Source organism: Electrophorus electricus, chromosome 4 (genome assembly GCF_041902795.1).
Source record: "Electrophorus electricus isolate QZ-2024a chromosome 4, ASM4190279v1, whole genome shotgun sequence".
Lineage (NCBI taxonomy): Eukaryota > Metazoa > Chordata > Actinopteri > Gymnotiformes > Gymnotidae > Electrophorus > Electrophorus electricus.
Genome location: NC_137500.1, coordinates 24,340,095 through 24,352,500, shown reverse-complemented (window position 1 = coordinate 24,352,500; position 12,406 = coordinate 24,340,095). Strand labels below are relative to the sequence as shown.

At 42.5% G+C, this 12,406-nt stretch overlaps 1 protein-coding gene across 1 annotated transcript in view; it reads right to left on the bottom strand.

Moving 5' to 3' along the window:
- LOC113589506 (USP6 N-terminal-like protein) overlaps nucleotides 1-11,892 on the bottom strand; it is a 32,471-nt gene extending 20,579 nt beyond the window's left edge. The window contains exons 1-7 of the mRNA XM_081712856.1: nucleotides 11,436-11,892; nucleotides 3,573-3,646; nucleotides 2,506-2,591; nucleotides 2,187-2,226; nucleotides 1,879-1,959; nucleotides 1,676-1,783; nucleotides 1,070-1,179 (exon numbers count right to left, since the gene is read on the bottom strand). Coding sequence (XP_081568982.1) covers nucleotides 1,070-1,179; nucleotides 1,676-1,783; nucleotides 1,879-1,959; nucleotides 2,187-2,226; nucleotides 2,506-2,591; nucleotides 3,573-3,638 — 491 coding nt within the window. The 5' untranslated portion in view covers nucleotides 3,639-3,646; nucleotides 11,436-11,892. The remainder of the gene's footprint in view (nucleotides 1-1,069; nucleotides 1,180-1,675; nucleotides 1,784-1,878; nucleotides 1,960-2,186; nucleotides 2,227-2,505; nucleotides 2,592-3,572; nucleotides 3,647-11,435) is intronic.
- Between the last annotated feature and the right edge of the window lie 514 nt (nucleotides 11,893-12,406).

Genomic DNA, 12,406 nt, shown 5'->3' with positions numbered 1-12,406 from the left:
AGGGCAACTATTCATGCACGACATGCTGCATCCGAAAGAGAAAGTGAACACGTTCTAATGAACATGTCGTGCGGGTTGGTTTTGAAGCGTTGGGGCAACCAGACAACGTGTGTGCGAATGGGCTGGTGCCCTGTGTGGTCGCACGGCCCTCATGGAGGTGATAACAAGGCCAGGGGGCGCATGCAGCCGGGCTGTGCTGGGTTGCGCCAGCTCTGAGCAGGCTACACCGATGTAACGTCACTGCACATCCTCCCCTCTGCACAGACCAGCCAAACCACACAAGCAAGTTCGAAACATTATCATGTCCTGTAGCCCTGTGAACGCTCACCGCTGGACCACAGAAACGAGGTTTCCATTTGGACATGAGGAAATTACTCAAGTGCAAGAGTACCGAGTCTCCAGATGCATGCTGACAGCCATAACACCACAGAGACACATCTGGTGTATTTACAACAAATGTCAGCATAAATCCTATCAAATGTATACAAAAATCAGTATCTGTAAACAAATATATATATATATATATATATATCCAATATATCTTTACTTTTAACTGAATTTAACCACAATTTGTCTACACAGGCACAATTGAGCTAGAAAAATGACAAACAATTATTTTACCCACAGCAGCAGATTCTATTTGTGCACAAGCTAGAATGTTTATTCTGGACATAATGGCAGTGAGTTGCAGGACTGTCACTTCCTGTAAAGCCTCATTCACTCACTCAGTCACTCACAGGAAGCTGAACAAAAAAGGGTTGAGACAGAGGAAGTGGCTCTTGTTTTGGTTACGGCTACACAAGGTCCAAACTGTTTGCTGCACATGCACCTGATGACAAGAGGCAGTCAAGCCAAAACACAATGGCGAAAAAGAACTTCAGACTAAAGCAAACAAATAGGGAAAACGACCCAGCGTGCAGTTTGAAGGACATAGTGTCTGAACCGTTTTGGAATGTTTTTGTGATAGGGCATCAGCAGAAGAACTGTTTGTTCTACTTAGTGTGTGTGTGTGTGTGTGTGTGTGTGTGTGTGTGTGTGTGTTCAAAGGTTAGTATGTCCTTTGACTTACTTGACTCCAAATCTGTCCATGAACATTACGTGATTTCTGAACGTCCTGTTGACATCGAGGTCTATTTGTTTAATTTCTGTTGAGAAGATCCTTGCTTGTTCCTTCATTTTCTGAACATGAAACAAGTAAAGCATTATGAAATCTGTAATAACTAAAAGTGGGGGGGAATCATAAAGGCCCTACTGGTGTTTATTTTACAACCACCTCTCAGCAGGTTTATCTAGATTATTTTGCACAGCTGTCTATGGGGGCAGATCTGATTATGTATGAAGAACAGCGTCAAAGACGTCAGGCTTTAAGGACACTTTTAAAGTACATCTGTGCTATGCACTTATTTCTAAAGTAGACCAGCAGGAAGCAGCTCCATAGTGGCCCATAGTCCTATAACACACCTGCTTTGGTTACCTTGCTGTCGAACAGCATAACTCCCAATAAAGCAGATAATGGCCAGACCCACCCCCACATGCATGAGGATGAAGAGAGCGGGGTAAACTCAGGACTAAAGCTTAAGCACAGCCAGCCAGGTCAGACAGCACTGACTCCCGGCATTTAGGCAAAGCAGAATGAATGACAGGGCAGCTGTCCACCATGGCCCCAGTGCCTCACCTCATACTTCCCCATATTCTCCTCCTTCATCTTCCTGACATCCAGCAACAGAGCCCACGCCTCACCCCGCAGCTGCAGGGGAATCCCCTTATACACACGCTTGGTCATCTGACACACACACACACGAAACACTGGAGTAGGATCTATTGTCTGTGCTCAGGCTCTTATTGGAGCACTGTCTGTAAAGGCAGGTTTGACTTTACCTTTTCGCTGTTATGGTACTTCTCCCAACTTTTCACCATCTTGAGCCATTTCTGCACCCTTTCAATTTCCTGAAATTTATACTGTGGGCAAAGCATCAATAAAGTACATCATCATCATCATCATCATCAAGACCTGGGAAACATACACAAATTACAAATGTTTATGTTCTCTGAAGTCTTTTAAATCTACCAGAAGTAATATGGGGCTTTTATGGCATCTGAATACCCTGACAATATTGCTTTTTTTTAATTGAAGCCAAGTTTCTTAAATGCAGTTATTAATATGTATTTGGGTGGCACGTTCTGACCTTTTCCTCTTCTGCACTTGGTGTGGGCAATTCCTCCTCACTAGGCAGACAGAAAGGACAGTTATAAAACTATAACCACAAATTGCTGTAATGAACACACAAGGTAGGCAAATCTACATCTCTACCAGAGGGACTTTAAGTCTACTGTTGCACAAAACTGTTCTTAGGACTTGAGACAAGGCCAAGCAAAGGTCACATTATCAGTGAGTGATGGTCCACCTCCACCTCTCCTGTCTTCTCAGCAGGCTTACCCTTAGGTTTCAACAGTAAATCTGCTGCAATGGGGTAAATGGAGAGGGAAGGGCATGGTGGGACTTACTGCAGGAAGCCAAAGCGGTCCATGACCTTGTAGACGCTGTAGTTGGCATCCTCCCAGGGGTTGATGTGCACGCCCTCTGCTCTGCCCTGCAACCAATCAAATTAAGCCTTTAGGGCAAACAAAGAGGAGCACAAGACGCACAAGCAAAGCTTGGGTTGAATGGGGAGGAGGGGGGGTTGTGCGTCATCACATGAGGAGCCGCCACCCTGGTCCTCGTGAACCAAGGGCATGGCAAAGCAGCCAGAGCAGCCCAGTTCTCTGGCTTGTGTTCCCACTTCCAAATCGAGCACTTCTGTCCTGAGTGTAGAGGTTCTGAGTGGAGCTGTAACCTGACAAAACAGCTGCACTCCATCACAGCCAGACAGCTACGCCTTTCCAACCTCTGCTCCACAGGCTCTGGGCAGAGAAAGCCCTAACCAGCCTTGGCTCCCCTGTCTCCCGACTTTAGTCAAACTGGACACACCGCAGAACTATGTGCCGATCAATGAAAAGGGACTTTTAACGGCACATATCTTCAGCTCCGGGGGTAAACACCTATTGAAAAGATTAGATACTGCCACTAGCATGTGCTGAAGTACCTTACTGGAATCTCTTACTGATCCATCAGTAGTCAGTCACCTAAAAAGTCACCCAACAGAGATTCTGAACAGCAGCTGATGGTCCTGACCAACTAGACCCCAAACCCACTGGTCCGCATGTGTCTTCCCAAAGCCCTGATGAAGGCAGGATGAGATTTCATTATCTGGCCAAACAAATGTGAGAGTGCTTACTGGTGACAGTGCTGTAAGCATAAGAAGTTAATGTTCAGGGGCACATTTTGCTCAGTGGACTACTGATACTAAAGCCCCAGGCTGATTAAGCAGCATCACGTAGCATGTGAACCAACACTGCCCTTAGAAACACGAGGCATGTCAATCATACAACTCGCTTGTTTCAGTGGAAGTGTATGTTGCGATACACAGGACTCCTAGTTAGTACTGTGTGAACTGCATAAGGTCGTGTGAGTAGGATCAACAGTTCAAAATGGCTAGTGGTGGTGCACAGTTTTATAATGATATGTGACTAACCTTGTCATATTTTGAAATGATTTCAGCCCGTTCTTCAGCTATTAATGCGTCAATGTCCTTCTTCATTTCAAAACCTGGGGAAAGGAAGAGTTCAGGATGTTTGGTGCAACATATACAGGGCCAGAGACATATGGCTAGTGAAAGCAACCCCAGCAGGAAACAGGGAGCGCCCCCATCCCAACATTCAAAGCTCTGACAGTTGGAAGCTGTTCTGACATGCTGAGTTTCCCCCCCTCTTCAGGTGTTTCAACAAACGAGGATAAATACTTGGTCTTACGACACAGAAGGTCTCTTTAAGCAAGATCTGACAAAGTCAACAGTATTGGCTAATAATAAAGGAAACAGCACAGTATCATAAACGTAAAGCACTACATTCTACCTGCATCAAAAACTAATTGCATATTCAGGAACCATAGCGTTCTGCATTAAATGCCATAAGCTATAACCTTAGAGCACACTGGTTCGCATTAGTCTATCTTCATAATAATGGAAAGGTTCCTGTCCTGCATGAATGCCTTGGCCAAGTTCACCAGTATGGCAACTAATGCAGGCCAACACTTGATGCCTGGCTCTTGTGGAGATATTCTCATGCTGTGGAACCCTGGACAAGCTCACCAGCAAATGCCTAAAGAGGCAGACATGTTTGAACAGCTCCTGAGAGAAGCTAGAGATTACAGTAGCATCATCTCCCATCAGCGTCAATGTTAGATGGACGCATTTCCTTTTGTCAGATGTCTTAAAGATGCATACTGCAAATGCCGTTAAATATTCTGAACTGGTGTAGGAGCACAGGGGGAAAAGGTGCATGGCTATATCCAATTTCAAGGTGCAGTGTAATTACAAATTAACCATCTCATATTGGATCATATAGGACATATTACATCATACATTTTGTTTAGTTGATATTAATAGAAGGGAATATCCTGTCTAGCGACACCTGACCGTTCAACATTCTGTATCATGACACCCAGCATCTTTTCTCCTCTTCCTTCCCCTTGCCCACCACCTGTTTTATTCATGTTTTTCATCTAACTTCATAATCAAGCCATTTCTGCTCTGTTTCTGTCATGGTAGAGTGTGGTCCTACAGTCACTGCAAAAAGGCATGAATTAGTCATTTTTATTCTTTTTTCTATTGTTATCAGCTGACACTTCTGGACTAGTGAGTTTGGATGGTTAGACTTTAGGTATTTTTGGGGTGTTAAATATGCTAATTCAATGTGGTCATGGATACACCAGTTTCAGAGCTTAGACAGTTGTTTATGTTTAAATCCTCATAACTTTTATAAACATGAAATAACTGGAATAACTTATTCCATGTTTATTATTTAAATTATTTTTATTATTATTTAAAAGTTATGAGGATTTGCGAAATCGGACGTGGTGAAGTTGTGCATTTGTATGATTGAGAAAATGAGCACGGCAATGATCTTGTATAAGGTGCAGTGTAATCAGTGATTCAGGTTTGAGCCTAGATTTGACAAAGTGGACACATCATCCAAAGCAGTCCACAAAATACCTTAGAATCTAATGCGACTGTTTGAGATGAGATGATACATATTAATGTATGTCAGACTAATGCTTCACATTAGAACAAAAATAACAATCCATCCACATAACTCCACTTTTATGAGTTAAATTATTCTTTCAAAGAGCTGCAACTACTCCACATATTCTTTGACCTCTCACTCCTAAATTCCAAGCAGACGGTCTGGTCACCGGCCTGATTATACTCAGCACAGTGAGAGCCAAGATCACTGGCAGGTCTCACTGAGGGCGAGCACTCCAGATAGCTGCTTCACCTGTTCGTCCTCACTTTAGAAACATACTGACCAAACCAGATGCAGTTTAACCCTGGCTGAAGTTAGTTTACCAATTAGTTCCAGCTTGTGCCTAGTGGTGGAACAACACTTCAACACATGACCGATACTCAGCATGTGGCCTGGAAGTCATGTAGAGCTACAAACGTCTCATGCATAGTTGGTCAAAAACTGAGATCAGACAACTGATGAAACAAAACTCTGCATCCTTGATCAAATGCCCCATGAAATTAAACTGATTTAACAGCTCACCAATGGCAAGAAGACAAATCAAAGTCGCAGTGCTGTGTGTATGCTACTGGAAAGAGGTGTGGGATTTATGCAAAAACTGTGCCAGCTACACCCGTCTGACCTGCTAATCAAACTAAAGGCTGCAGACTGTGAGGAGCAGGGAACTGGAGACTGAGGAAAAACCAGTGAATCACAAATGGCACTCAGCATCCCTCTGGAAAACCGACACCATCCAATTTAACTAGTATTCATCAGTAAATAATTCAGTGAAAATTTCAGACACAAAAGCTGCCCTTTTCGACTATTCTCAAAAAACAGAGGTATGAGCTATTGTGGTTAAAATGAATTAAAACACAACCAATGATTCAACACAATAGCTTGATACATGAGCATGACACAAAGGCATTGGCAAGAAAACCAGAGGACCCAAGCACCAGGTACTGGTGGATAAAACAGTCATTCGAGACTGTAATACCAGACAGACCAACCTGTGCACTGGCTGGATTGGCTACATGAATGCCTATGATTTAATGCCTCACACATGAATCCCAGAATGCTTGAGGCTGTATAACATCAGCGACACTCCAACAACCTTCATCAAGACCTCAATACGGCTGTTGAAGACAACCCTAGAGGCCGACTTCAAGCCAACAAGTCACCATCAAGTGTGGGAAGAGTACAGTCCTGGGAACTACCCTCTTTGACACACCCAAACGGAGGTGGGGTGGGGTGGGGGGGGGGGGGAACAAAACACAGATTTACATCAGTCTTCTGGAGAGCACCAGGGAGGCTCAAACTACCAAATGTCTTCAATTAACTGAGCATGCGCTGAGCGCCCTTTTCTTCCTTTAACAGATGTCAGAAAGGCTGTGCTGACCGAGTGCTGTGGCCATGTGGGTAGGGAGGAGAAATGCTGCTGTGGTGAAGCTTTGTTCACTTGTTCACACAGCAATGGCAGTATGCTCTACTTACAGTGGCTGTTAGTTTGTTTGCTGAAGCTGACTTCATCCATACTGCAGCATGCTTAAAGGTTTATTTAAAAAAGCAGACAGTATCTGTGTTTAAATGTGTTTCTAGGTGTTCTGCAACACCATGACTTCACATTCAGATTTTCACTGTATGCGTGTTTCCGCTCCGGCAGCTGTGTCCCCAGAGGCCAAAGTGCAGGCAGGCAGTTGATCCCTGCTCAGGAGCCTAGTGCTGCTGCTCTCAGTGGGTTCAGTGGGCACTCCCTCTAAACATTTGACCTGGTTCATCTAAAAATAACCTGAATAAAAATCACTTATTTCATTCATTTTTGCTGTGTTCATGCTGATGGTGTAAAAATGAATGCCTATGCCAGTTTGGTTTTGTTGTACAAAAGTCTGCTTGTGCCCATTTGATTTGATTCCATGTTCCATCTGCCGTGACAGACACAATGGCACAACTAAGCATGGACACAGACCTTTCCATTTCTTTTTAAATGCAGTGTCCTCCATCATAGTTCGCAGTTTATAATCCAATCAGTGCCCTCACTATGCTTGCCAGTATGTTTGCTCTAATGTGAAACTCTGATGAACACAGAGAGATGCGAAACAGCAGACAGACTGCCTCTCATACTGCAGCCTATAGACCTAGCATGTTGCTAAAAAGGAAACGCACGCAACAGCATGGTCAGGCATGGTTTCAGATCTGTTTTGGACTTCCCCATGAGTGATATTTAACCACTACACAACCTTTAAAAGGCAATAGTTATTCATGGACCAAAAATAAACAGCCTAAATTCTATAAAATAAACAAACTAACTAGAGGCAGGCATCCTCTCAGGGAGGAATAAGTCTGGATTTGCCTGGAATAAGTCACAGAACTTATCAGAAAAATATTTTCCTCTAAAGGAGGGGGAAACAAAAGTAAAAAAAAAAAAGAAAAAGAAAAAAGTGGGCATGCAGAAAGATTTTATTGATCCACTCAAGGATCAATACTTGTACAGCTGTACAAGAGTGAGAAAATGCATGGGAAAAGAAAAAAGAAAGACAGACAAGAACTTTCAAAATAAATAAGCAAAACTTTTCAAAAATTGGAACATAGGTACAGACTTTGAAAACTGTAACAGTACAAGTCAGAAATGGATTTTTCACAGAGACCTTGCCTAAACTTCAAAGCAGCAGGCCAGGAGAAAGAAGCCCAACTGATGAGGCCTCTGATCTTGGAGCTTATGAAGTGCTGAAGGCAGGAGTGCTCATGCCGCACCATTCACTCAGCTCTGAGGTCTGGAAAAGAAGTGAGCGAGGGCACTTCCTCACGCACTATTTAACAACCGCACAGCAGATACAGTGGTGTGAAAAAGTGTTTGCCCCATTCCTGATATCTTTTTTTTTTTTTTGCATGTGTCACATTTAAATGTTTCAGATCATCAAACAAATTTAAATCTTATCTTTGTCTAACACAAGTAAACACAAAATGGAGTTTTTAAATGAAGGTTTTTATTATTAATGGGGGAAAAAATCCAAACCTACATAGCCCTGTGTGAAAGTGAATTCCCCCCCCCTTAAAACAAATTAACTGTGGTTTATCACATCTTTGGAAAGCTGAGTTCAATTTCTATAGCCACACCCAAGCTTGATTACTGCCACACCTGTTCTCAATCAAGATATCACTTAAATAGGACCTGCCTGACAAACTGAAGTAGACCAAAATATCCTCAAAAGCTAGACAGCATGCTACAATCCAAAGAAATTCAGGAACAAATTGGATACAAAGTAGTTGAGGTCTATCAGTCTGGAAAAGGCTATAAAGCCATTTCTAAACCTTTGGGACTCCAGCGAACCACAGTGAGAGCCATTATCCACAAATGGTGAAAACATAGAACAGTGGTGAACCTTCCCAGGAGTGGCCAGCCAACCAAAATTAACCCAAAGGCGCAGCGACGACTGCAAGAGGTCACAAGACCCCACAACAACATCCAAAGAACTGCAGGCCTCACTTGCCTCAGTTAAGGTCAGTGTTCATGACTCCACCATAAGAAAGAGACTGGGCAAAAATGGCCTGCATGGCAGAGTTCCAAGACAAAAACCACTGCTGAGCAAAAAGAACAAAGGCTCGTCTCATCTTGATGATCCCCAAGACTTTTGGGAAAATACTCTGTGGACTGTTGAACTTTTTGGAAGGTGTATGTCCCATTACATCTGGCGTAAAAGTAACAGCATTTCAGAAAAGGAACATCATACCAACAGTAAAATATGGTGGTGGTAGTGTGATGGTCTGGGGCTGTTTTGCTGCTTCAGAACATGGAAGAATGCTGTGGTAAATGGAACCATGAATTCTGCTGTCTCCCAAAAAGCCTGAAGGAGAATGTCCGGCCATCTATTTGTGACCTCAAGCTGAAGCGCACTTGGGTTCTGCAGCAGGACGATGATCCAAAACACACCAGCAAGTCCACCTCTGAATGGCTTAAACAAAATGAAGACTTGAGTGGCCCAGTCAAAGTCCTGACCTGAATCCGATTGAGATGCTGTGGTATGACCTTAAAAAGGTGGCTGAATTACAACAATTCCTCCACAGTGCTGTAAAATACTCATTGCCAGTTATCACAAACACTTGATTGCAGTTGTTGCTGCTAAGGGTGGCCCAACCAGTTATTAGGTTTAGGGGAAACCACTTTTTCAGACAGGGTCATGTAGGTTTGGGGGTTTTGTGGGTTCCCCCCGCCCTTAATAAAAACTTATTTAAAAACCGCATGTTGTGTCTACTTGTGTTAACTTTGACTAATATTTAAATTTGTTTAATGATCTGAAACATTTAAATGTGACAAACATGCACAAAAATAAGATAAGGAAGGGGTAAATAAGTGTAGGGGTAAACAACCTGTTGCATTTGTTTAGAGCCATCTTTCCCTGCCGTTTTACGGGTCCGTTATTCTGTTTGGTATTCCCCTGCTTTATTTGGCCGTGGGACTAAAATCGTAGGTTTTAATGTTAAAATTAATGGTAAAAACACCCCAATATACACTGAAATATTTTCAACCCTAGTCTGCAATCTTGAGTATAATTAATAATACGGGTGTATGCATGTACGCATTTGTGACATAAGTAATATTTATTTCTAATATTAATGCACTCAATTTGTTCTCTTAGTGCTCTGAAATTGTTTGGCATATTTATCACCTGCCTGCGTCATGCCTTTTATGAACACATGGTTTTTGCATGTCAGTGTCATCCTGATGTGTGCTTTGTAGAGAGACTGCAGATGACCGTTTAATCTGCAACTTCTGAGGAAGATGCCAATTGGACACACTCATTAGGCCCATTCTTAAATCGATATAAAGTGACACTGAAATCGTATTTGACATGGTATGATTATCTCAGATCATCATATAGCGATATACAATTGAAACCGGTAGCTACCCCATCCCCAATGAAGCTGTCACGAAGCTCTGTGGCAGGCCGACTCAATACTGGTCCCCATACGTCAAGCACAGGGGACAGTCAGCTGGCTGGCAAGCTGGCTACAGCACTAACTTAATATAACATGCCAAAGCTATTATGATGCCAATCTCAATACCAAGAAGAGTAAAGCAGAACCTAAGAAACAGGACAACCATTTATTCACGGTTATTTATTGTGGAAGCTTTCTGCCTATTCAAATATACCATGTCAAACCAACTTTGCTAATAATTCACATAAAAGTGAACATTTAGACAGCAAAAGAGAATGTTAAACTCAGAACAGTAATGGACAGAGAGAGAAATGATGCATTAAACCTGTTCTTCTGAGCCAACATATCTAGAATTACCTGCTAACTGCTACTGTTCTCAGTGATGAGTTTTCACATGTTGCCAGTTCCCTGTGAGTTCACCTTTATTCGTGGTGGAGCTGTGCCTCACCCGTAATGCTCAGCACTCACTAACAGAGGAGGGGATATATCTGTGTGCCCTCCAGGGAGTTGTAGCACAAGCACCACTTAGAACACTCCCTAACTGTTAAGACAGGCCTAATCGTTCAGGAAACACAATGGTTCTTTAATTTCGAGACATGTTATGGTCCAAAAAAATTGTTTGGGCATTATGATCATTTAGTGAATATTGTAATCAAAGAGCAACGAACAGGAAATGATCATGGCCCACACCCTCACGGCATCCTGTACCTCAAGTTCCCAACTTCAACAAAGGTTACATTTAACAGTGAGACATTAACAATGTGACTGCCTAAATACCTTTAGGTAGCTACTGTTTCTTGGGTGAAGAGTTGGTTAATTGCGGCAGTACAAATTCAACTCACCACAGTCAGCCAGCTAAGCTACTGAAAAACAGCTGAAATGCTGTTTGACGCCGAGTTGTAATATTTGAGAAACCAGTGACTGGTGTAAGACATTCGGAATCAACTTGTAGGGAACCGTTTTATCTAGCTTGTTAGATATCAAGCTTGCTAACCCACCTATCTTAACGCTAGCTAAGTTAGCCCAAAAGGAGCAACTCTCAAAATTGGTCAGCGAGTAGATTCAAGATACGTGCCAAAAAATGTTAACAACTGTTTTTTTTTTCTGTGCAAGCCGCCCTTGTTTTCTTAGTTACAGTAATATAGCAAATGTGTGATTTCCTCAAATACATATTTAACGTCAGTCAAAAACTCGTTTTGAACTTCTTGAAATGTGGTTAGTTCTAACACAATTTAGCTAACGCACCTAGCCACATCTCTAGCTGGTTTGGTTAATACACCCGTGTTTGTAACGTTAGTTGGTCAAATTTTCCTCTTCGGTCATCACCAGTTAGCAACGTGTTAGCAAGTTATCTATAACACTCCACGAGAGTTATCATGGCTATATTTGAAAACGCTTACCGTTTAGGACAGATCGTGTGCTCTCCACAGGCAGTTAAACACTCTTTTTTCATAGTTTCTTCGCTCATAGAGAGAAAGACGAAATGAGGAGTCTTCGAAGTACATCCATCCAGCTCGTCTCCATGCGAACAACTGAAACTAGCGCACAGAAGCCTTTGTCAAGACTGACAAGAGTCACGGTCGTCGAGTGTGAGCTAGCTGAGCTGCTCGGGGTTAGTGACTTCTCATTTACCACACATTAGTTTTGCAACCAATACGGCTTATGTTCGTTGAATAATACGCGGGTTACCATTATAAGCACGATACAGCCACAAGATAAGGTGTGATGCTTTGTCGTAAATGAGGCAGCGTACAACTGGAAAGCCTGAAAATATGGAAATCTGAAGACAAAAGGAACAGAAAACATTGCTTTGAAGTAACTCTTCCGCTGCCGTGCTTCTGTATCGTGCTTTCTTTTTTTTTTTTCAGCGAAAACGCCCTCTAGCGGTGACCAAAATGTATCAAGTTTATCTTGTCCCACCTTTCCGGCTATTGATACGAGCCTCAAAGTGGTGAACTGTTTGCTTGTTATTCCTACGGGCAGTGGCTCAGTTTTTTAGGTACTTGACTTGTAATCGAAAGGTTCCCAGTTCAAGCCCCACTACCACCAAGTTGCCACTGTTGGGTCCGTGAGCAAGACCCTTGATCCCCAATTGCTCAAGTTGTATTCAGTCATAATTGTAAGTTGCTTTGGATAAAAGCGTCAGCTAAATGCTTTAGAAAGATTTCTAGCTATGAACTAATCAATCAATTACCAAGAAAAGACCAGCGAGTCTTTAAATGTACCATTTATTCAATATTATAAACTGTCTGATGTCTATATAGAGTCTATGTAACTTTGGTCGGGGCAAAACAAAATGCCCACACGTTTATATACGGTCATTTACAACCTGTGATTTGGCCCTAAAATAAAATGTGCTGTTTTCCTCTTT